The sequence below is a fragment of the Rhincodon typus genome, chromosome 6, assembly GCF_021869965.1.
Source record: "Rhincodon typus isolate 14 chromosome 6, sRhiTyp1.1, whole genome shotgun sequence".
Lineage (NCBI taxonomy): Eukaryota > Metazoa > Chordata > Chondrichthyes > Orectolobiformes > Rhincodontidae > Rhincodon > Rhincodon typus.
The window spans coordinates 64,683,407-64,705,417 of NC_063337.1; the positions used below are offsets into that span (position 1 = coordinate 64,683,407).

At 41.1% G+C, this 22,011-nt stretch overlaps 1 protein-coding gene across 1 annotated transcript in view; it reads right to left on the minus strand.

Moving 5' to 3' along the window:
• LOC125483381 (dTDP-D-glucose 4,6-dehydratase-like) overlaps nt 1–22,011 on the minus strand; it is a 96,921-nt gene that overhangs the window by 35,250 nt on the left and 39,660 nt on the right. Inside the window, exons 4-5 of the mRNA XM_048598399.1 lie at nt 9,985–10,081; nt 8,712–8,763 (exon numbers count right to left, since the gene is read on the minus strand). Of these exons, the coding sequence (XP_048454356.1) occupies nt 8,712–8,763; nt 9,985–10,081 (149 nt within the window). The remainder of the gene's footprint in view (nt 1–8,711; nt 8,764–9,984; nt 10,082–22,011) is intronic.

The following is a 22,011-nucleotide window of genomic DNA, read 5'->3' on the forward strand; positions in this document are numbered from 1 at the left end:
CCCTTCGTCAGAAAGAAATTTTCTGAAGAAGGGTCTAGGCCTGAAACGTCAGCTTTCCTGCTCCTCTGATGTTGCTTGGCCTGCTGTGTTCATCCAGCTCTACACCTTGTTATCTCAGATTCTCCAGCATCTGCAGTTCCTACTATCTCTAAGGGGAAATTGTTGGTTTTGTTAGCAGTTCTGTTAATTTGTTCATTGTTGGGTTAAATAAATAAGTTGCTTCTTGTCACTTGTAAAGTGGAGATTAGGGATTTTCTTTCTCTTAACCACTCTTTTAATAGATTACGAGGGGAAAGGTGAGCTTTCCTGGGTGTTTCAGGATAATTATTAGAAGGGAAGTGCTAATCCCGTCATTGCAGATTGGGGCATGTGTTTTGATTTAACTATCAGAGGGATTCGGCCATTCCCCCTCTGCAACAGCACTTTTCACAAGGGATACATCTAATGAATCAACTAAATTCAGTCAATTTGAATAAATTTTTGGGTATGAGATGAGAGGACCACTGAAATTAATAAAGGAGAAATTGGTCAGTCAGAGTTCAGAGACGACATATCTTGACTATGTGTCAAATTTTAGGAAAAGATTAAATAGAGTATGTGCATTGACCAGACAGTATTTAAAAGTAGCACAGCATGTGATGAGACAGGAAGCAGATGAGAAATCAAAAATTTGCAACTTTGCCAGTGGAGATAAAGTGTTAGTGGTAGGTGAACCTTGAAAGGCAAGGTTTAGTGGATCTTATCAAATGAAAAGGAGATTGACTGAGGTGAATTATTTGCTAAGAACTCCAGATAGAAAGAAATCTCACACAGTGTGCCATATGAATGTGCTATAAAGTTATTTTGATTGAGAAGGAAAGCAAAAGGAAAATGTGGCACTCGTTACTGCACTGAGTGAAGAACCATAAGACTGTAAGAGCAGAAATTAGGCTATTCGGGCTATTGAGTTTGCTCCACCATTCAATCATGGCTGATATGTTTCTCAAACCCATTCTCCTGCTTTCTTCCCGTGACATTTGATCCCCTTTACAATCAAGAACTTATCTATCTCTGTCTTAAATATACTCAATGACCTGGTCTCCCATAGCCTTCTGTAACTATGAATTCCATAGATTCCCCAGTCTTTGGTTGAAGAAGTTTCTCCTCATCTCTGTTCTATAGGGTTTTCCCTTTATTCTAAGGCTGTACCCTTGGGTCCTAGTTCTGTCTGCTAATGGAAACACCTTCCCAATATCCTCACTGTCCAGGCCATTCAGTATTCTCTAAGTTTCAATTGGAACCCCCACCCCAATCCTTCTAAACTCAATTGACTATAGACCAAGAGTCTACAAATGTTCCTGATATGTTAAGATCTGCTCCAGGGCAGTACATTCTTCCTAAGGTATGGAGCCCAAAATTGCTCACAATATTCTAAATGTAGTCCGACCAGAGCCTTATAAAGCCTCAGAAGTACTTCCATGCTTTTATATTCTAGTCCTCTTGAAGTAAATGCCAACATTATATTTGCCTTCCTAACTATGGACTCGACCTGCAAGTTTATCTTAGAATCCCAGACTGGGAGTCCCAAGTCCCTTTGCACTTCAGATTTCTGAATTTTCTCCCCATTGAGAAAATAGTCTCTATGTCTGTATTCTTCCTACCAAAGTGCATGACCTTACACTTTCCCACATTGTATTCCATCTGGCACTTCTTTGCTCACTCTCCTAACCTGTCTAAATCCTTCTGCAGCTTCCCTGTCCCTCCACCTATCTTTGTATCATCTGCAAACATGGCCAGAATGCCCTCAGTTCCTTGATCTAGATCATTAATGTATAAAGTGAAAATTGTGGAGTCATTGGCTGCCATCCTGAGAAGGACCCTTTTATCCCCACTCTCTGCTTTCTGCCAGACAGCCAATCTTCTATCCATGCTAGTACCTTGCCTCTAACACCATCTTACTCAGCAGCCTCCTGTGTGGCACCTTGTCAAAAGCCTTCTGGAAGTCCAAAATAAAATCCATTGGGTGTCCTTGGTCTAACCTGCTCACTACCTCCTCAAAACATTCTAACAGATTTGTCAGGCATAACCTTCCCTTGATGAAACCATGCTGACTTTGCCTTATTTTACCATGCACTTCCAAGTATTCAGAAATCTCATCTTTCGCAATGGACTCTAAAATCTTAGCAACATCCAAGGTCAGGCTAATCAGTCTATAATATCCCATTTTTTGCCTTACTCCCTTCTTAAATGGGGGGTTACCTTAGCGATTTTTTTAATCCTCCCTGACTATAGTGATTCCTGAAAGATCACCACTAACACCTCCACCATCTTTTCAGCTATCTCCTTCAGAATTCTGGGGTGTAGTCCATTTGATCCAGGTGATTTATCCACCTTCAGACCTTTCAGTTTTTCTAGCACCTTCTCCTGAGTGATGGCCATCATACTCACTTCTTTCCCCAACTCTCTTGAATTTTTGGGATGTTACTTGTGTCTTCTAGCATGAAGACTGATGCAAAGTACTTATTCAGTTCCTCCGCCATTTCTTTGTTCCCTATTACTACTTCTCCAGTGTCATTTTCCAATGGCCCAATGTCCACTTTTGCTCCTCTTTTGCCCTTTGTATATCAAAAGAAACTCTTGCAATCTTCTTCTTTATTATTGGCTAGCCTACCCTCATATTTAACCTTCTCCCTCCTTATTTCTTTTTTAGTTATCTTCTGTTGGTCTTTGTAGGCTTCCCAATCCTTGGCTTCCCACTGCCCTTCACTGCACTATATGCTTTCTCTTCCGCTTTCATTTTATCAGCCATGGTTGCCTCGTCCTCCCTTTTGGAGCTTTTATCCAAGGGACGAACTTTTGCTGTGTGTCCCAAATTACTCCCAGAAACTCCTACCATTGCTGTTCCATTATCTTTCCTGCTAGGCTCCTCTTCCAGTCAATTCTGGTCATCTCCTCACTCGTGCTTCTATAGTTGCCTGTATTCAACTGTAATACCGTTACATCTACTTTCAGCTTCTCCCTCTCAAATTGCAGAGTAAATTCATCATATTATGGTCACGGCCCCCTAAGGATTCCTTCACCTTAAGCTCCCTTATCAGGTCTGCCTCATAGCACATCAATAAATCCAGAATTGCCTGTTTCCCATGGGCTCCACCAGAGGCTGCTCCAGAAAGCCATCTCTTAGACATTCCACAAATTCCTTTCCTTGTGATCCACTACCAACCTGATTTTCCCAGTCCACCAACATATTGAAATCCCCCATAATCACTATAACCTTGCCTTTACTACAAGCCTTTTCCATTTCCTGGTGTATCTTGTGCCCCACATCCTGACCACAGTTTGGAGGCCTGTACATAACTCCCATTATGGTTTTTCACCTTTGCAGTTCCTCAACTCTACCCACACATCTGATCCTATGTTATTTCTTGCTATTTATTTAATTTCATTTCTTACTGATAAAGCAGGCCCTCTGCCCATCTGCCTGTCTTATTGATAGGATGTATATCCTTGGATATTTAGCTCCCCCTTACAGCCATGTCTCGTGATACCCACCACATCATACCTGCCTGATGATTCTGAATTGGGCATTCCTCTAATTAAACTGGACAAAGAGGAAGTTCTCAAAAATTGGGATAAATTACAGAGTTACCTTCCGGAGGAAAATCAAAAGAACCTGAAAGAGTTATTGAAATCACATGGGGACATAATTGGGAATAAGCTGGGAAGTACTAATCTAATTATCCATGATGTAGATATAGGAAATGCTGTCTAATTAAGCAACATCCTTTATGTGTAGACTATCGCAAAGTCAATGCAGTTACAAAGTCTAATTCATATTCTAGTCCACTTTTGGAAGTCTGTTTTGAAAAGGTGGGACAAGCAACCTAGTGAGACAAGCATAGTTGGACTTACTCAGAGGATACTGGCAGGTACCTTTAACCAAAAGAGTGAAGGAAATTTTGATCTTTAGTGACACCAAATGGACTGTACCATTTTAAAGCCACGCCATTTGGTATAAAAAATGCACCAGCCACATTTCGGAATTACCCACTTATGTGGTGTGCTTCAACGATTTGGTGATTTTTAGTCACACATGGAACGAACATTTGAAGCATCTTTAGGAATTACTCGATCGACTTCAGGAGGCAGGCTTGGTGATAAATCTGGCTAAGAGTGAGTTTGCAAAAGCTCAAATCACGTTCCTAAGCCATGTGTCCACTGGATGTGAAAACAAAGGTTATTGGGGAGTTTCTCATACCATCGACAAAGAGGGAAGCACTACGATTCCTGGAATGGCATAGTTTTTAATTGGAAGATCATGTTGTATTTTAGCAGAGATTGCTCCACTGACCGGCTTACTTAAAAAGTGCAGAAAATTTCAATGGATGGCGGAATGTCAGAAGGCATTTGATTGTCTGAAAGTTGCGTTAACCACTGTCCCAGTGTTAGCCACATCTGATTACGCAACGCCACTTAAGGTGGCTATCGATGTGAGTGATGTGGGTGTCAGTGCTATGCTCTTGTAAGACGATGACGAGAAGATAGAAAGAACTATTGGGTATTTTTCCAGAAAATTAAATAATCATCAACAGAAATATTCCGATATTGAGAAGGAGACCTTAACCATGGTATTGCATTGGAACATTTCAACGTTCATATTGCCAGTATTGTATCTGAGACAATTGTATATACTGATCATAATCCCTTAAAGTTTTTAGAAAATTTTAAAGATAAAAATTTCAGACTGTTAGGTGAAGCTTATTGTTGTAGCCATTCAATTTGAAAATCATACATTTGGCAGGACAAGAGAACATAATTGCTGATGTGTTAGCACAACTTTGGTGAAGGAAGATAGAGGCAATCAGTAGCGGAAAAACATGGACTGAAATTGACTGTAGCAGCGAAGGTTTGCATGCTTCGAATCAATGTAATGTATGTATATATAATGGTGTATTAATAGCATAAGACTAAAGATTTTTTAAAAATGAAGCCATCCTTGTACAGAAACAAAAGCAGAAGTTTCCGGGAAAGCTCAGCAGGTCTGGCAGCATCTGTGAAGAGAAATCAGAGTTGACGTTTCAAGTCTGGCGACCCTACATCAGAACTGACATTTAAAATGTACATGGTATGTATTATGTCATATCAATTAGGAGGTGAGTGTGGAAGTTCTAGCACAGCCACGTGTTGTAATGTATGGATACTTACCTTGGAAATGCTACACTGCTTAATTCTGGTCCAGCTCCGTCATTTGCAAACCTACCCACTCCCCCAGCCCCCCATACCCCACACACACACACACACACACACAAACACACACACACACACACACAACCACACACACAAACACACACACACACACACACACATATCACCCCCTATCCAAACCATGACACAGTCACCTTCTCAATTGCCCACTCACTTACGTAAAAACATGAGCCCTTTCAAAATTTACCTGAATATAGAAGCTACTATTGTGAAAACAAGGTGACGTTTTTTCTTATCTATGATGGTTCTTGCTATGGATTTCTGCACTGACCCACTGATTCTTCAGCTGGAATCAGAAATCCCATAGAACATAGAACATAGAACATTACAGCGCAGTACAGGCCCTTCGGCCCTCGATGTTGCGCCGACCTGTGAAACCTATCTGAAGCCCATCTAACCTAAACTATTCCATTATCATCCATATGTTTATCCCAGGTAAAAAATTTCAAACAGATTGGGTTGCAGCAAACTTCTTAGGCAGCATCAATGATGACTGGAAGATCTGCACTTAGTTTCTCGCATCCTAAAATTATGGGTGCTAGTATTAGTAAGCCTACAAAGAAAGGATCCAAAGCGGAAATGGTCAATAAGATGGTAATAGAGGCAGGTGGACTTACAGTGCCCTGCGGCATGCTGATTACTTGCCATGTCTTTATATGGAAGTTAGAGTCCCATGACTGATTTGAGAAGAGCATGAGTCGGACAGCAATGGGTAACTTGTTGAGCTAAACTCATTGGACAACTGGAATCTTCCAGATTATTTTCTTGAATTACAAATATTTGTAATTCATTTCAGAGGGAACCTGTAACTTGAGGCACCCTTTCTCTTACAACTTTGATGTAGAGTCACTAATCTGAGTGCTGCAGTGGCAACTATTAGGTCCCCTTAATTAGATGGTTACCCCAGAGGCAGGCATTTAATAGCTGTCTTCCCAAAAATTTGTCTTTGGTTCCAAACCATGGCATACCAGAAATCCTGATCTGCATTTCTACCTAAATATATGTCTGGGACCCGCAAACAAAAATTCAGTTTAGGTGCCTCAAAAGCATAAATTATCTTCATTGCACCTCTTCTCTATTAATGAGGATAGATAATCTCCTTTGTTGAAGGGCAGTAAGGATAGGCTAGGTAATAACAACCAGTTAGTCTGACCTATCAGTGGTAAAAAAGTTATTGAAAAAAATTCTGAAGGACAGTTTTAATCAATACTTGGAAAGGCAGGGATTGATCAGGAATCATCAGTGCAGATTTGTTAGAGGGAAATCCTGCCTAAGTAATTTAATTGAGTTTTTTGAAGTGGTAATGAAATATATTGATGAGGGTAGTACAGTTGATATGCTTTACACAGATTTCAGTAATGCCTTTGATGAGGTTCCACATGGAGGGCTAGTTCAAATGGTAAGAGTGCCTGGGATTCAAGGCAAGTTGGAAAACTGGATCCAAAATAGGTTTGCAAATAGGAGGCAGAGAGTGAAGAGTTATTTTTGTATTTGGGAGCCTGTGACCAATGATGTACCACAGGGATCGGTGCTGGGAGCCTTGTTGTTTGTTCTACATTAACAACTTGGATGTGAACATAGAGTATTTAATTAGTAATTTTGCAGACGACATTAAAACTGGGGGTGTTGTTGATAGTGAGGAGGATAGTCTCAGGCTACAGTCTAATTTTGATCAGCTAATAAATTGGGCAGAGCAATGGCAGTTGGAACTTAACCCCAATAAGTGCAAGGTGATGCATTTTAGGAGACCTAATAAGGGAAGGATGTACACAATGAATGGTAGGTGCTTTGGGATAACTAAGGAACAAAGGGTTCTTGATGCACAAGTCCATACATTTCTGAAGGCATCAGAACAGGTGGCCAGGGTGTGAAAAGGGTATATGGGATGCTTGCCTTCATTAGCCAGGGCATAGAACATAGGAGCAAGAAAGTCTTGTTACAAGTTTATAAACATTGATTAGGCCACAGATGGAATACTAGTCGCCACACTATCGGAAGGACATGATTGTACTGGAAAGGAGACAGAAAAGATTCACCAGGATGTTGCCTGGGATGAAAAGTCTCAATTATGAGGACAGACTGGTTAGGCTGGGCATGTTTTCCTTGGAGCAGAGGAGGCTGAGGGGGCTCAACTGAGGTATACAAAATTATAAGAGTTATAGACAGAGTAAATTGTTAGATGGCACACATATCTGAGACGAGAGGGCTTAAGTTTAAGGTGAGCAGTAAGTGGTTTCGAGGAGATATGAGAATTTTTTTAACACAGAGTGTAGCAGAAATATGAATGTGCTGCCTGAGAGCATGGTGGAGGCAGATACTCACACAACATTTAAGAAGCATCTGGATGAGTACTTAAAATCCTGGGCATAGAAGGTTATGGAGCAAATGAGGTAAATGGGATTTGTGTAGTTTGGGTGTTTGTTGGTTGGCATAGATATGGTGGGCTGAAGAGCCTATTTTTATGCTAGATGACTCTCTAACTCTCTACTCTATGACTCTAATTTCCATATAAAGTAATATTATCATGTAACTCCTGTGACTGCAGTTGTTTATTTGGTGGAATGTACCACTGCAATCTATTCACTTCCCATAATTGCTTAAGCTGAGAAAGTAAGTCAGTTTAATGGGCAAAGAAATGAAAAAAAGGAATGTATTAGAAAGACAAGCTGTAATTAAAGTTGATAAGACTCCAGGACCAGATGAGATGCATCAGAGGATAGCAAGGGAAAAACTGTTGAGGCTGGAATCTTCTAATCTTCCTTAGACAAAGAGGTGGTGCCAGAGGACTCGAGAACTGTAAATATTTAACTCTTGTTGAAAAACGGCATCAACCACATGCCAGTCAGTTTCAGAGGGCACCCTCACATTGAGGAGACAGGTAAGTTTTCTCAATTGTTCAGTGGAGGACCATACCAAGGCTGGACAAGTTTTGGAAGTAATGGCAAATGACCACCAATTAACCTAATAATTGGTTATGTACCTCCATGTCTGCAGGCAACTTGCTGGTGCTGTTCTTTCTGTTGAGAATATCTCCTGGTGGCAGTCTTGCCCTCCTGATGGCTTCCTCCACCATTTTATGAGTCCTTACATCTCCCAGCCAAACACGCTTGTAACCTTACTGGTGGAAAAGATGCTGAAAAGGTGCAAAGAGACTTGCAACATTCTCTAATTTGCTTTCACTTAGTTAAGTGTTACAATAACTGCAAAGGCACTGTTGAGATTCTTGTTAAATTGAAGAAATACATGGCACAGACACAGTTGGTTGCCAGGTTGCGAAAGGGTTCCATTCTGGGGTCTGTTCAAGTCAGAATACAATGTAGAACAATGTAAAACAGCTGCTCTTAAGTACAGGAGATGTCTGTATGTCAAGTCTTTAAAATTAAATCCCTGTACGATACTGCATTCGTAAATACGAGCTTATGTGAGTCGGATGTTCATAAATCGAGGAACCCCTCTACTTACTTTTTCAATATTGATGAGATCCATATACATTACTTCTTGTTACGACAACTGGAATTTCAGGAAATATAATTTAGAAAGAAAAATCAAAGCAGATAAGTGCTTGTAAATTCATGCACATAGTAGACAAGGCTAACTAGTAGTTATATAGCTGTCATGATCTGTGTACGATCAGCAACCTACAATACAGTAATAAATTAAAATGACACAACTGTGTTGCAGAACATCCATCTGTGGTAGCTGAGTGGGACTGGTGTCAGCCAAGGCAGGATGGCTGCCTCTTTTGGTAGAAATACCCCACAACTTAAGTCAAACTGAGCAATGTACAAAAGACTAACATACCTTTGACAGCCAATATAAATGTAACCTATATTCTTTCAGGTGTCAATTGATTTTGCTTCTTTGGGATTTCTTGTGTCAAATGACAGACAACAACTGAGATTAACATTAGACCTGAAAGATATCGCATATCTGATAGTGCAGTCCTAAAATGTAAACTTGGATTATATGTTCACCGCATTATAGGAAGGATGTGGAAGCATTGGAAAGGGTGCAGAGGAGATTTACCAGGATGTTGCCTGGTATGGAGGGAAGGTCTTATGAGGAAAGGCTGAGGGTTTTGAGGCTGTTTTCGTTAGAGAGAAGAAGGTTAAGAGGTGACTTGATAGAGACATACAAGATGATCAGAGGATTAGATAGGGTGGACAGTGGGAGCCTTTTTCCTCGGATGGTGATGGCTAGCACGAGGGGACATAGCTTTAAATTGAGGGGTGATAGATATAGGACAGATGTCAGAGGTAGGTTCTTTACTCAGAGAGTAGTAAGGGCGTGGAATGCCCTGCCTGCAAAAATAGTAGACTCGCCCACTTTAAGGGCATTTAAATGGTCATTGGATAAACATATGGATGATAATGGAATAGTTTAGGTTAGATGGGCTTCAGATTGGTTTCACAGGTCGGCGCAACATCGAGGGCCGAAGGGCCTGTACTGCGCTGTAATGTTCTATGTTCTGTGTTCTATGTTCAAATGTTTAGTGTGGCACTTGATCTCTCAACCTTCTAACTTACGGAGAGTGCCACCACAGTACCAAGGACGACAGCTTACATGCACAGGTAGCCAGCAACAGAAAATACTTCTGCCACTAGAACCTTCCAAAGAGAACTCAGGCAGAAAAGCTGTAAAGAAAGATTTATAGTTTTTACTGGATTTCAAAGGGCTGACCAAAATAACTTTGATAAAATTACAGAATATTTTGATAAAGTATGATGTATAACCTTACCTTGAAGCTTTCCAAATAGGACATGGCAATATACTCGGATGCCGCTTTTGATGCTGCGTAAGGTTTACTGGGATGTTTAGGTGATGCTTCATTAAACTCCTAAATCAAAGAAGAAGTCATACATAAAAAAGAAACACAACAGAAAACCTACATGTTCAAGCAATGTTACCATTGACAAGCCAACTTTAAAATGGCATTTTTAGGGCATTTCTTGAGGTTAAACCATTCATCACATTAAAGGTAGTTCCTTTAAGGCTCCACTCCTTCAATCATTGGAAATGATCGATAATGTCCAGATTGTTGTGTTTTGGATAGAACTTAAAATGGCAATCTTGTAACACCCGGTGTTTTATCGTTTGAATTTTGCCATATGTTATGGTGAATTTATGTATGTCAAAAGACATATCCATTGGTATAGGGGAACCTGTTTGGCAAGTGGAATACATTATTTGAACCACTATTATCTCTTCCATCCTTGTCAGGGGTGCTTCTTATTCAAACCCTTAACATTTATCTAGAATACCACAGTTCTCTACAGGTCAACAATTTTTTTTTCTGTTTATTTTGCTTCCTTATAGTCACATTTCACTTTTTTAAAAAAATGCCCATAACCACTAATTTCCTCCTTTCATCTTACCAAGTTCTGTTTCACCTTGTTCCTATATCTCATACATCATGAAGATGGTCACTTGGAAATGAAACAGGTAACTCCAGGCAAATTACATCCAATAAAATAAAGACTTTTAGAGACTTTTCATGGAAGGTATGTTTCTAGACTGAAAAATCATGGTGTGCTTCACTTAGTTTTATATTTATATCTTAGAAAATGAACATTCATTGAAAAACTTTTAAAAAATTCGACAAAATAAGTCCAAATCATAGCTTACTCAGTTAAAAAAAATCACAAAATTCTTTTGAGTGATATTGCAGAAGTGAGGAGATTGTAGGGCAGCCAAGACAAAGGTTGAGAGGAAGTATAGTATCCAAATCTGGATTCAAGAGTGAACAGACAAATAGAAGTGTATCCATGGCTATACAATAAGGGCTGGGAGAACTGACAATTGGGCAAGTAAGAATGCCTCAAACTACAGAATGAAAAGCATTCTACAGGAACAGCACAAAACAAAGAAACCATTCATAAGAATTAGGTCTGTGACAGACGTTGTGAAAGTTCAAGGTCTAGCAAACAAATGAGTAGGAAGTGACAAGGTGCAGGAATGGCATTGAAAATTGCTGGAGTTGGTAAATGAGTCAATGGAACGATAGAATGGTGAACTTTCATGGTAGCAAAAAAGAATTCAGTTTCATTTCTTAATGATGATCATTAAAGTATGACACATAGTATTATATTTTGGAGCTAAAAAGCTTGAGGTGTCAAAATTAACCATCTTATGTGTTTATCTATTTATTTTGTGCAATGATTTCTTGCTGTCACATCTTTATCACATGGTTTAGGTTAACATACACTCCTTTGTGCACATTCACAGCAAATTTCACCTGCACAAATGTGCATTTAAGATCATGATGCAATCCAACCATTGGGTAGCTTTACGCCCAGCTTGTGAATACCTTTACATTTCCTTGCTGCATTGTTTCAGACTCTGACTATCAATTTCTTTGCCTTACATGCAAATTTTTAGTTTAGAACCTAGCTTCTTCATGATTAGATTTTTAAAATTAAGTATTATTTTAATTTCATTCATTCTATTCCTTTCACATATTATTTCAGTTTCCAGTACGTCCAATACCAGCACTTAAATCATCCTTTTTCCCGATCCTTCTTTGTGTTTGCCTTTCCCTCATATCAGTCATTTTGTCCTATTTACACTGACAACCTTGATAACCCCTAATAATTAAAACACACAGCTTTCCTTGACCATCTTGCTTTCTCTATCTCAGTGAACATATGTCCCACCAATTGGGCATAGGCCATATATTCTATGGTGACATGAGAAGAGCCAACAGCTATCAGTTATCAGTATATGGCACATCTGAAATAGGGTTATGCATCGATGTTTCATTTTGAACTGATTTTATTTATGCAAGAAAGCTTTATTAAATTTACAGAAAACACCAATGTACCTTCCATTCAGATGATTCTGGGGCAGACTTGTAGCAGTACTCTTGTGACAGGCACAACTCCATGTGACAGGCAAACTCTCATGTTCTTTCACCCACCTTTCTGCAAAGAAAAAGAGCTGCGCCTTGGATTTACATTTAAAGGTTGCAAGCTCCCACACTCCATGACCTAACTCTCCCAGACTGCAAATAATTCCAATCTCACACATAACAAGACTTTCCTAAGATCTGGGGTTCCCTCCTAAATTTCCTTCTCTATTCGCTCTTTTAAGATACACCTTTTAAAACTTGTCTCTTCAATCTGCTCTAACATTATCATAAGTGGCTCAGTATTGTATTTTGCTTTATAATGCACCATGAAGCACCTTGAAATATTTTATTACATTAAAGGCATGATTTAAAGACAAGCTGTTGCCTTTTCATCTGTTACTGACTCCCCAAAGTTATAAATATACTATGTAGAATGAGCTGTAGAACCCAAGCCCACTGAGACAAGCAAAGTGTGGGAAGGATGGAGAAGAATGAGGACAGGAAAAAGGAAAATGAGGAATTGAGGATAACAAAGAGAGAGAAAACCAACTATGAGGCAAACTAGTGAAAAATATGAAAATTGACAAGAAGAACTTCTTGAAATATATAAGAAAGAAAGAGCTCAAAGTGAACATAGACTCCTTAGTAAATGAATGTGGGTAGATAGTTATGAGCAACAAGGAAGTAGGAGAGGAGTTAAAGAGACAGTTAGCATCATCTTTGAGGGTGGAAGATACTTTGAATATTCAATTATTACCAGAGAATACAGGGGAGGAATAAAGTACCATCACCATCACTAGAGAAGTAGCATTAGGCAACTAATGGGTTTGAAGCAAATAAGTCCCCTGGCTTTGGTGGCCCTAGGATCCTAAAAGAAGTAGCTACAAAGACAGCAGTTGTAATTTTCAAAAATCCTTGGATTTTGGAGAAACATCAAAGATTTAAATAAAACTGCCAGTGTGACATCTCTCTTTGAAAATGAGAGGGAGGCAAAATGCAGCTAACTAAAGACTGGTTAGCCTAACATTTATTATTGAAATGTGTTGGAATCAATTATTAAGAAAGTAGTAGGAACACATTTGGAAAATCCACAGTAAGAGTGGATAGAGGGGAACTAACAAAGTCTTGTATTTAGACACCCAGAAGGCATTCAACAAGGCACCTCACAAAATGTTGAAGTGTAAGAGCCCATGGTGTTGGAGATAGTATATAGGCATGGATAAAGAATTGGCTAATGGGCAGCAAATAGTGATTGGAGATAAGGGGCTCTTTTTCAAGTAGGTAACCTGTAACTAGTCAGGTTCCACAGGGATCAGTGATGGGACCACATCTGTTGTAATCCAGACTAATGACTTGGGAGGAAGGAAGCAAATGTACTATAGCCAAATATGCAGATGACATAGTAACAGGTAGAAAGGCAGATTGTGAGAGGGATGCAAACAATTTGCAGAGAGCTGTTGATCGGTTCAGTAAGTTGTCAAAAAATTGGCAAATAATATCAGAAAATGTGAAGTTGTTAATTTTGGAAAGGAGAACTGTTAGAACTTGAGCTGATTTTTCATTATTTAATTCTTTGTAATAATTTTTGGTTTGGATTTGTGAACTACGAGCTGAGAGCTAAAGGTGACCTTTGGACTGCAAGCAGCGGTTTGTTTAAAGAAAAGACTAAACAGCTGAAATTGTTAATGAAGCCAGGCCAAGAAGTTAACTGCAGGTTGTTTCTAATTCAAAGATCGCTCTGTGGATGCTTTGAATCGAGAGAGGCATTATGCATGATGTGAGAGCCAGTGGACCACATTGTGGTTCATAGCAACCAAATCTGCAGCAAGTGTTGGTTGCTTGAGAAACTCTGGGTCAGAACTGATGAGCTGAAGACTGAGTTTCAGACACCGTAACACATCAGGAAGGATGAGACTTACCTGGATCCCATGTTGCAAGAAGTGACATCCTGTAGGTTAAGTAATTCAAATTTAGCCAGTATTCAGGGACAGGAGGATGTGACTATGAGTGAGGCAGGTGCAGGGATCCTAAAGTTAGCATTGGAGGAGCTTTAGCTCTTGGCTTTGTCCAACAGATATGAGGTATTTAAAAACCAAAAGAACTGCAGATGCTGTAAATCAGAATCAAAAATGGAAATTGCCGGAAAAGTTCAGCAGTGAGAATTCACAGTAATGTTTTTGGTAGAGTAACCCTTCCTCAGAACTCAGGTATGAGGTTTTGGTGTTCTGAGGAAGGGTCACTGGACCTGAAATGTTAACTCTGATTTTTTCTTCACAGATGCTGCCAGATGTGCTAATCTTTTCTAGCAGCTTCTGTTTATGTTCCTGATTTGCAGCATCGGCAATTCTTTCCGTTTTTATGAGGTATTTACTCCCTGTGTAGATGAGGAAAAAGACTGTGGGGAGGATGGGCAAACTTACCACTGTACCATAGAACAGGAGGCCATTCACCTGGGGGAAGCAAAAAGAGAAATGGTAGCAGTAAGGGATTCTGTAATTAGAGGTTCAGATAGCAGGATCGAGAGTACTGCATAGTGTGTTACTTACCTGATGCCAGGGTGAGGAACATCTTCAACCAGCTTGAAAGGAGATTGGAGTGGGAGGGGCAGGGTCCAGTTGTCCCTATTGGGACTGTTGAATATCAGATTTTCTTAGTATTTATTGTGTAGCATGAGATTTCATTTAAAAGCTACTACAGCAGTATATAACTTCCCAAAATTCTAGCACATTTGAATGGTTATGAACTCTTGTCACTTCCTTTTTACAGTAAATTATGCAGTAAAATGCAGTGAAAAACTTAAACAGTCGCTTCAATCCAGTGCCAATTTGAATAGTTTTAAGAATAAAAAAGATAAAATTTATAACTGGAAGAGAATAGTTTAAGAATAAAAAGGGTCAAAGATATAACTGAAAGAATGTACTTAGTCCTGAGCCGTCTCAAAATGACACCTGCGCCACCACTCCAACTCCACTGCGTCGCCACTGCCTGCACTGGCCCCACCAACGTAGGTGTCACCACTCTTTGGACAAATCTCTTCGACTGCTGGGCTGACCGCACTGATGCTGGGTTCACTGCTGAACCCACTTGCCCCGCAACCGGGAGCCCCAAGATCCGCTGCTGCCTCGAAGCCAGGAGTCCCAATTCTGGGCATACCACACTGCCACCGCTGCAGCTGCTGCAATACCAATGCCAGGAGTCCCCGCTCTGGGCCTACTGCAACCAGGAGGGCTTAACTCCACTGCCAGATGAGGCTGCCGCTGCTGTCTTGCCAAGAATCTCTTCGAGCTGCCGTCCAAGATGTCGGCTCGGCTCCCCATCTTGAATAGTCTGCTGCAGCTGAATGTCAGGAGGACGTCCCTGCTGTTGCTACCGCCACCACATCCAGTCATTGTGAGGAGCTGCGTCTGCATCCACTGCCTCTGATTGCCAGGGGAGCCAACATTCGGTCCGGTCTAGCTGCCACACCGTTGTTGCTGACTAACCTGCCACAATAGGCTCCAAGGAAAGAAAAACGAAAGAAGAGGAACAGAAGTAAAAAGAACAGAATTTTTTTTTTCTGAAGAAGGGTCTAGGCCTGAAACGTCAGCCTTCCTGCTCCTCTGATGCTGCTTGGCCTGCTGTGTTCATCCAGCTCTACAACTTGTTATCTCAGATTCTCCAGCATCTGCAGTTCCTACTATCACAGAAATATGCTGCTGGGGTGGTGGTGGAGGTGGATATGATAGGAGTGTTTAAGGGGCTTTTAGATAAGAACATGAATATGCAAGGAATACAGGTATATGGACTAAGGGCACAGATGTGATTGGTTTAATTTGGTGTCATGTTCGGCACAACATCATGGGCTGAAGGACTCATTCCTGTGCAGTACTGTTCTGTGTTGTTGGAAAAGCTCAGCAGGTCTGGCAACATCTGTGAAGAGAAGTCAGAGTTAACGTTTCAGGTCCAATGACCCTTCCTCAGAACTGGGCGTCATTGGACCTGAAACATTAACTCTGATTTCTCTTCACAGATGCTGCCAGACCTGCTGAGCTTTTCCAGAAACTTTTTGTTTTTGTTTCTGATTTACAGCATCCACAGTTCTTTTGGCTTTTGTTCTATGTTGTTCTATGTTCTATATTGCTGACTTTGTATGATTTCAAATTACTGCATTTTAATGAGTTTTGTTTTGATAAAACCATCATTGTATTTATTAAGTAACCTGATTACTTATTTTTCTTTGTTTAAAACATGATATAAATCATTGTGTCCTGTAGCATTATCACTGTGTTCAATGGGACAGACTTCGGACAGATCTAGCAACTGAAGATTACTCATCCATGAGGTACTGTGGACTGTCATCACCAGCAGAATTGTACTGCAGCACAATCTGCAACCTTATGGGCCAGCATATACTACCAGGTAAACGCAGAGGATGGTGTATGTATGGAACAAGCTGCCAGATAAAGTAGTGGAGGCATGAGTACATGAATAGGAAGGGTTTAGAGGGATGAGGGCCAAATGCTGGCAAATGGGACTGATCTGATATCTAGTTGGTATAGAAGAGTTGGACCAAATGGTCTGTTTACATGCAATATAACTCTATATCTATGACTATTAAAGAAAGCAGATAGCAACAGATGAGCACCAGGCAAGAGCCAGCACGCAGCCTTGCTACTCCACTGCCATCTTGATTGAAAGGGAAGTATTACAAAAAAACACACAAGTCACAATGCCTAAGACTAGCGTCAACAATTCATCTGGTGCCAAATGCATCTTACTATCATTGTATCGTTTTCAATAATATGCAGTATTTGATCGTAGAAAGAATTGTAAACTAACCATCAAATGTAGGAGGTATGACAATCATCGAGTGTCATGAGTGGTTATCCTATAGCCATTGGCATTGAGAAAATAACCTGCCCCAAGAAACATATTGATAAGTTCCAGGCTCAGAGAGGAGAACTCAGGATAGGAGGCACTGGGGGAAGCCTGCTAGGACAATTCCCCAGTGAAATAACCACACTGGGGTCAAAGAAGTTAAAGAAGACTAATCTGTGTTGGAAAAGCAGCGCAGGGGACAAAAGAATTCAGAAGTCAGAATTAGTGCTGGGGACAAATCAAGTTTGCACTGGACGATCTGCACAGGGTATAAGAATAGGGTAGGCAGGGGCAGAGGTGATTTCTTCTTCTTGGCGAGTTTTTAACAAGCAGAACTGGTAGGCAGCAGTTTTCACTGGGTCGTCCTCAGACAGCAGTCTTCACCAGGCAAATGGAAGATGGATCAGAAATACAGGAGGAAGGCCGAGATAAGCTTGGCTAGAGGGTCAGATGCTGTCCCCACCACTTTAACAAGATCAAAACATTCTATGCAGACAGCCAGTGTATTCTTTGGATCAGCAAAGCATCAAGTTTCATGATTATATACTTTCTTTGTCTAACTTATGAATTTATCATATCTCAACTACAGTGTCTTCATAACGTCAATAAACAGTTAGAAAATTGCAACATATCATAGACTCAGTTGGTAATTGTGATCACGAACCACAAAAATCAACAATTGGTGATGAAGATGGGATCACAGAAGTTGGGGTTTAATTGTCTTCAAGTTTGGGAAGCTGGGAGAAGTGGCAGTCTTTTAATTGAAGTTACCACGTCACTGCCATATTCCAAAATGCAGGTTGTAGATAGTTTAATGGAAAAGTTAGGATCATCAGCGGAGGGAGCTGTACTGGAGATTGTAGAAATATGTGATGGTAATTGTGAGCATGTCATTGATAAGCTTTTGAAATGGGTAACGGAAGGAAGAACTGAGCTAGAAACAGTCCAAAACAAGTTAGTCAACTGTGTCCATTTGTGTGCTTTACGTTGGATAAGGAAAATAAAAAAGCTGTGAGAATTAGTAAAAGGGCTGCAGGGTAAAAATATTGCCAACAGGAAAGCAATGTACACATTATGCGTGACAGGTGGAGAAAGCTGAAGATAGACTCAGCTTTGCACCTGGACAAACTGGATACAAATGTTGAAGCCAATGATGAAATGGACTTCTCCCTCAATTGAGCTAAAAGCAAAACATGCCAGACAGAAATCTGTGAACAGACAACAGCTGGGTTATTGTCTGGCAAGACAAGGCAGGTGACCTTCAGAATGTTTCTCCTATTGTTCCCTTTCTATGTTTCTTTTTATTTACTTTTGGCACGTGGGTGTCGCTGGCTGGTATTTATTGCCTGAACCTACTTGCTCTTGAGAATGTGATGGTGCGCCTGTTGAATGTCATTGGAGCTGCGCTCATCAGGCACGTGAGCAACATTCCATCACAGCTGTGCCTAGTAGATGGTGGACAAGCTTGGGGAATCAGGAGGTGAGTTGCTTGATGCAGTATCCCAAGCTATTTATAACTCTTGTAGCCATTGCATTTATACGGCAAATCTAGTTGAGTTTCTGGCCAATGGCAATCCCTGGATTTAAATAGTGGGAGATTCAATAATGGAAATGCAACTGAATGTTAAGGGCAGTGGTTACATTGTCTTTTATTGGAGATGGTTAGAGTCTGGCATTTGTGAGGTGACAAAGCTACTTGTTACTTGTCAGTCCAAGTCTGGATATTGTCCAGGTCTTGTTGCATTTGAACATGGAATGCTTTGGTATCTGAGGAGTCATAAATTGTGCAATCATCAGCAAACACTCCTATTTCTGACTTTATGAAGGAGGAAAGGGCATTGATGAACAAGCTGAAGATGTTTAAGCCTAGGACACTACAATGAGAAATTCCAAAAGAGATGTCCTGCAGTTGAGGTGACTGACTTCAACCAATAGACAGTTTGCCCCTGATATCCATTGATTCCAGACGACTCCTTGGTGCCACGCTTTATCAAATGCAGCCTTAATGTGAAGGGTTATCCCTCTCATTTCATCTCTGGAATTCTATTCTTTTGTCCACGTTTGAACCAAGCCTGTAATGAGGTCAGGAGCTGACAGACCTTAGTGGAACCAAAACTGGGCATCAGTGAGCAGGCTGTTGCCTAGCAGGTGCTACTCGATTGCCTTGTTGATGACACCTTCCCTCACTTCACTGATGATCGAGAGTAGCTAGATGGGGGCGGCAACTGGCCAAGTTGAATTTCTCCTAATTCTTGAGTACAGGAATACCTGGGCAAATTTCCACATTGTGAGGTAGATTCCAGTGTTGTAACTGTACTGGACCAGCTTGGTTAGAGTGTGGCAAGTTCTGCAGCACAAGTCTTTAGTTCTGCAGTAGAATGTTGTCGAGGTCCATAGTCTTTGCAGTAGCCAGTGCCTCCAACTGTCACTTAATATCATGTACAGTGAATCAAATCTGTTGAAGATTGGCATCTTCGATGCAGTTGACCACTGGAGCAGACCAAATAGATCATCCACTTGGCACTTTTGGATGAATGATGTCATGAAAGCTTCACTCTCATCTTTTGCACTGATGTATTAGGCTCTTCCATTATTGAGGATTGGAACATTTGTGGAGCCTGCTCCTCCAGTGAGTTGTTTAGTTATCCACCTGGCATGACTGCAGAGCTTAGATTTGATCCATTGGTTGTGGGATCTCTTAGCTCTGTCAATCATTTGCTGCTGATGCTGGTTGGCACACATATTTAATGTTTCATAGCTACGCCAGGTTTCTTTTTATTCCTTCATGGGACATGGGTGTCACTGGTCAGGCTAGCATTTATTACCCATCCCTAATTGCCCAGAGGGCAGTTAAGTGTCAACCACATTGCTGTGTATCTGGAGTTACCTATAGGCTAGACCACGTAAAGATAGCACTTTCCTTCCCTAAAGGACATTAGTGAACTAGATGGCTTTTCCCTGACAATCGACAACAGTTTCACAGTCATCATTAAACAATTCCAGATATTTAATGAATTAAAATTCTACCATCTGCTGTGGCAAGATTTCAACCTGTGTCCCCATAACATTTGCTGAGTTTCTGGATTAATGGTCTAGCGATAATACCACTAGGCCATTGCCTCCCCAAAGGGTGACATCTCATTTTTACGTATACCTGATGGTGCTCCTGGCATGTATTCCTGCACTCTCCATTGAACCAGGGTTCATTCTTGGCTTGATGATAATAGTTGAGTAGGGAATACGTTGAGCCATGAAGTTGCAGATTGTGTGAGTACAATTCTGCTGTTGCCGACGGCCCAGTGTGGCTCATGGATGCCCAGTCTGAGTTGCCAGACTTGTTCAAAGTGTTCCAATTAGCAGTGATAGTGCCACTCAACATGTTGGAAAGACTGTGTGATAGTCACTTTTACCAATACTATCATGGACAAATGCATCTACAGCCAACAGACTGGTGAAGATGAGATCAAGTATGTTTATACCCTCTGGCTTCTCTCACCACCTGCCGCAGACTCAGAGTAGCAGCTACATCATAGAGTCAGACAGCATGGAAACAGACCCTTCGGACCACCCAGTCCAATGTAAACATAATCCCAAATTAGTCCCACCTACCTGCTCCTGGCCCTTATCTCTCCAAATCTTTCCTATTCATGTACTTATATCTGTCTTTTAAATGTTGTAACTATGGCCGCATCCACCACTTCCTCAAGAAGTTAAGTCCAAACGGTAATCACCCTGTGTGTAAAAAATTTGCTCCGTTAAGACCTGTACAGCTCATAGAACATGGAACATAGAACAGTATAGCACAGTACAGGCCCATCAGCCCACGATGTTGTGCCGACCTATTATCCTACTAAGATCAAACTATCCTGCGTACCCTACATTTTACTATCCTCCACGTGCCTATCCAAGGGTCGCTTAAATGTCTCTAACGTATCTGACACCACCACCACTGCTGACAGCGCATTCCGCACGGCCACCACTCTCTGTGTAAAGAACCTACCTCTGACGACTCCCCATACCTTCCTCCAATCACCTTAAAATTATGCCCCCTCGTAATAGTCATTTCTGCCCTGGGAAAATGTCTCTGGGTATCCACTCTATCTATGTCTCTCATCATCTTGTACACCTCTAAGAAGTCACCTCATCCTGCTTCGCTCCAATGAAAAAAGCCTGAGCTCCCTCAACCTTTCCTCATAAGACCTGCCCTCCAGTCCAGGCAGCATCCTGGTAAATCTCCTCTCCACCCTCTCTAAAGTTTCCACATTCTTCCTATAATAAGGTGACCAGAACTGAACACAATATTCCAAGTGCAGTCTAACCACGGTTTTATAGAGCTGCAGCATAACCTTGTAGCTCTTAAACTCAATTCCCCTGCCAATGAAAGCCAACACACCATATGCCTTCTTCACAACCCTATCAACTTGGGTAGCAACTTTGAGGGATCTATAGATGTGGACCCCAAGATCCCTCTGTTCCTCCACACTGCCAAGAATCCTGCCATTAACCCTCTATTCTGCATTCAAATTTGACCCTCTGAAATGAATCACTTCACACTTTTCTGGGTTGAATTCCATCTGCCACTTCTTTGCCCAGCTCTGCACCCTGTCAATGTCTCGTTGCAACCTACAACAGCTCTCCACACTATCCACAACTCCACCAAACTTCGTGTCATCGGCAAACTTACTATCCCACCCTTCCACTTCCTCATCCAAGTCATTTATAAAGATCTCAAAGAGGGCCCAGAACAGATCTCTGCGGAACACCACTGGTCACCGAGCTCCAGGCTGAATACTTTTCATCTACTATCACCCTCTGTCTTCTATTGGACAGCTAGTTTTGTATCCAGACAGCCAAATTTCCCTGAATCCCATGCCTCCTTACTTTCTGAATGAGCCTAACATGGGGAACCTTATCAAATGCCTTGCTAAAATCCATATGCACCACATCCACTGCTCTGCCTTCACCAATGTGTTTTGTCACATCCTCAAAGAATTCAATAAGGCTTGTGAGGCATGACCTGCCCCTCACAAAGCCTTGCTGACTATTTCTAATCAAACTGTGCT